General features: G+C 30.4%; 1 protein-coding gene across 1 annotated transcript in view; it reads right to left on the reverse strand.

The window, feature by feature from the left end:
* The window catches only part of LOC106472107 (U3 small nucleolar RNA-associated protein 14 homolog A-like), a gene marked incomplete at its 3' end in the record, with an annotated part of 12,023 nt that overhangs the window by 2,565 nt on the left and 5,061 nt on the right, over nucleotides 1-4,397 (reverse strand). Inside the window, exon 4 of the mRNA XM_013932734.2 lies at nucleotides 3,837-3,898. Within this exon, the coding sequence (XP_013788188.2) occupies nucleotides 3,837-3,898 (62 nt within the window). The remainder of the gene's footprint in view (nucleotides 1-3,836; nucleotides 3,899-4,397) is intronic.

Consider the following 4,397-nt stretch of genomic DNA (forward strand, 5'->3'; position numbering starts at 1 on the left):
TAATTAAGATTAGTTAGTTAAGGTAAACGTAACTATAATATAGTAGTACGACCGAAACTAAGTAGTTGTATCTTCTGAAGATACTATATATATATATATATATATATATATATATATATATATACTCCATCCCGTCAGAGAAACATCTGCGAATGGGTGCAGATCAGGAAGCTCAAACCTGGGAAGAAGGCACTGGTAGAGGAGAGGAAAAAGGGAGGCAAGACATAAGAATTCATGCAGGAGAGGGTTGGGGAAAAGAGGAAAGGGGGAATGTTGATGTGTAGCCTCTACCCTAGACTCCAATGTATTAACCCTTTTGAAACAGGTCACAGGTGAAAAGCCATGTTATCTCATCTGTTGACTTGCATTAAAAATTTTATTGAACTACTTCATGAATTTATTTCAATAACTCTGGTATCAAACTGTAGATTATAATTCAAATTTTAGAACTATACATTAATAAATTTTTTAATTTAAAAACAAATATTAAAAAACACATAAACATGGACTTTTGTGTGTCACGTGGTATACTGAATGCAGCACTGGTTCAAATTAGATGTTTGTGATGCAAAATACTAAGTTTATAGTTTCGTATGAATTAAAAACTCAAGTTACCGATATTGACAAGTTAGAATGTAAAATAAGAGCCTATTATCTTTTCTATTTGCTAAGATATTGCTCATGTAATAAATCAAACACAGTGGCACCCTACCCACCTCTTTCCATTTTTGGAAATGCTCCCTTATATACACATACTTCTATATATAAGATGAATAACCAATTGAAAGCTCAGAATGCTCCCCTAGTGACTTTCTTAGCCATTTTAATGTGTTTGGATGCCAGCTCTTTCTTTTGAACCAAGATTTCAAGGAGGTAGGTTGTGTCTTCAGTCTGCTCGAAATTTTAATATTTTTTAGACTAAAATACATCATAGTTACTAAGCTTGATAAATTATAGTAGAATTCTATGGTATTAATGTAGTAATTTATGATTTTTTTGGTTATTCAACTGTATATATAAACCGAAAAAAAATTACTCCATTTCATATCCTCCATGTAATGGTTACTGATAAACCGACAAATTTCGTTAACATTCACTTACTAATTTAAAAGTTATAGCATGAAAACTATAACAAGCACAAAAGGGTTTTGAGGTCTGTCCCAGGGACTGAGCCTGGGTTGACAGAGTTAGGAATATCCCCAAAAACAGACAAGTGTAAAAAAGAAGCCAAAGGAGGTCTCTTAAATAGGAAGCAGGGAGATGCACATGAGAAAAGAGGTCATCCTTGCCAAGAAGGTCCCAACAACAAAGGAGTCATGTACAAAGAGATAAGACAGAGGAAAATAAGCATGCCAAGATGGAAAACAGAAGAGCTTGTGTATTTGCGGAAAACCAGCCAGAGGAATAGTGGATAGCTTCGGACAACAGGTGAATGGAAGAAAGATAGCAGAGAACATTGGTGTTAAAATATAAACTAAATACAATCTACCCTCTGTTTCAGGTCTATCATGTTAAAATATAAATGAAATACATTCAACCCTCAGTTTGTTCTTGTATCAAGACCCTCGTAGAGATTAGTATATACATACATACACATGCAGTGAATACTAAGTTACTTAGTTTGACAACACTAAACAATTTGACACATATAATCATGAACATTTGAAAAGTCCAATCATATAAACAGTTTCAAACACTTAAACCCTTTTCTTTTACCAATCAAACACTTAAACTCTTGTCCTTTTACCAATCAAACACTTAAACCCTTGTCCTTTTACTAATCAAACACTTAAACCCTTGTCCTTTTACTAATCAAACACTTAAACTGTTGTCCTTTTACCAATCAAACACTTAAACTGTTGTCCTTTTACCAATCAAACACTTAAACTCTTGTCCTTTTACCAATCAAACACTTAAACCCTTGTCCTTTTACTAATCAAACACTTAAACTCTTGTCCTTTTACCAATCAAACACTTAAACTCTTGTCCTTTTACCAATCAAACACTTAAACTCTTGTCCTGTTACTAATCAAACACTTAATCCTTTGTCCTTTTACCAATCAAACACTTAAACCCTTGTCCTTTTACCAATCAAACACTTAAACTCTTGTCCTTTTACCAATCAAACACTTAAACTCTTGTCCTTTTACTAATCAAACACTTAAACTGTTGTCCTTTTACCAATCAAACACTTAAACCCTTGTCCTTTTACCAATCAAACACTTAAACTCTTGTCCTTGTAAACATTATTCATTTCAGATGGGTATAACAAAAAAAAAATTTTAGAAAAATATTTCTAATTAATAAATACTAACCTATTATTGACGATCAATGATTTTGATTTATCCAAAAATAAGTGATCTGATCATCTTAATTGTTTTTCCTTATTTCAAAGCAAGCAATCTTGTTTTATGCATACAATATTGGGCTGAGTAAAAAACCAACTGTTGCAATCCTAGTATATTAGTCTTCAAAATATAAACTTGTGTTTTATAATCAAAATAACTTTATCATTCTGAATTGTAAAACCTTCAATAAAACACTATTCTTTCGCAACAGGTAGGCAAAGTGCACATCACAACCTCTTACAAAGTTTGATTCAAAATTTAATCAAACTACTTTATTATCAATGTATAAGAGCAAAGTTGGCACCAAAATGCAGTTAATAAATCAAATTTTAATATTTTAAAAGTTATTAATGTTATCAGGAAATATTTTACAAAATCATCAATCCGTCCTAGTATCAGAATTGTGACATTCTAGGTATTCCCTCTTCTAATTGATTTACCACCCTTTACAGAATTTAATGTAAATTACTTATTATTACATAGACATTACTCAGGCAAAGCATAATTGTTATATCCTTCAATCTTATTTGTTTACACAGCCATAAGCTAGAAAATCAGATCCAACTGTCATGCACACCTGTCACATCCTTTCTTTCATGTGTTTTATTATTAAAAAAGTAACTAAAATATAAAGATTAGAAAGTTATCAAGACAGATAATGAAAAGAAAAGAATAATGATAAAAATTCTTCCTGAGGTATGCTTTTAAGCAACTTGTGCATTATGTAATGCAATCCTGTAATGTGAGCTATACATTTGCCATGATTTGCCACTCTTGTGGTGGCATTATTAGTTAGACATGATTCAAAAGGCAATAAAACAATAAAGATATGTACACTGTTACAAGCTTCAAGCTATTTACAAAAAACAACACTTCATGTTACAATTTACAATCATTTCGGAAAAAAAGAAGGATAATTTAGATTCATTTCATATTTTTTATGGTGGTTACAAAGTCGGTCAAATTGACCAAATGGGTGTAGAGATATGGCAGACAAAATAACAAATAAAATATAAAGTTTAACTGAAAAAAAAAAGTTTGATATTTTTCTAAGAGGTTTTAGAGATTACATAAATGATAGTTCACTATTTTCAGATAAACAAAAGTAGTTTTATATTTACATGTAAATCACTTGGAGTTCAACACTGACTCCTTATATTCATGGAAAAACTTTTAGTAAAAATACCTAATAAAAAAAAAACCTGATTTTTCACTAAAAGCTTGCCAAATTTTGTGTAGATACATTAAGTATTTTCAGAGTTATAGTATGTATATCTTTATGGTTTCATGGTGATTATGAGATGGTATAAAATACAGGAACTCATTGTGAAAGGGTTAAGTGAAAGTTCATCTAAATGACAAAAAATAAATTCCCAAAAGTTGTGCAAGTTAGACTTTTACATATATCTATGTACATTCTATTCAACAAATGAAATGATAAATAACTACAATATATTTTAGATCTTATATTCACATGTTAAAGCTCACTTTCTGAGAGGTTATACTCCGACACAGTAGCACTTGGTTCAGTTCTCTGAGCAATCCATCTCCTAAAAAATAAAAATGTACCTTTTAAATAAACCAATTCCATGTTCAATTTACCTAACAGACCTATATAGGTATATTTTTCTTCAAAGGTATAACGTGTCACATGAACTTGCCACTTTACAAAACCAAAATGTTCATTACGTTAACCACAATATACACTAAGTGACTAGTTACACAATAAATTATTAAAATATACTATAGCTAGCTTACAAAAGGAATATATATGCTAAAGTATTTAAAAGTGTTTCATATTTTCAAAACGTTTTTTTCTCTTCTATTTTCTTTACATTTTTTAATTATATCTCAAATAAGCAGAATATGCTATCAAATATGCACTTTAAGCAACCCACTATTCTACTTAAACCTTTACAGATGGGTCACGGATCAAAGGCCATATCATCATGTTTGTTTACTCGCATTCAAAATTTTATTGAACTACTATTTCATGAATTTATGTCAATAACTTTGGTATTAAACTGTAGATTATAATTCAGATTTTAG

The sequence above is a fragment of the Limulus polyphemus genome, unplaced genomic scaffold, assembly GCF_000517525.1.
Source record: "Limulus polyphemus unplaced genomic scaffold, Limulus_polyphemus-2.1.2 Scaffold5089, whole genome shotgun sequence".
In the NCBI taxonomy this organism is placed as follows: domain Eukaryota; kingdom Metazoa; phylum Arthropoda; class Merostomata; order Xiphosura; family Limulidae; genus Limulus; species Limulus polyphemus.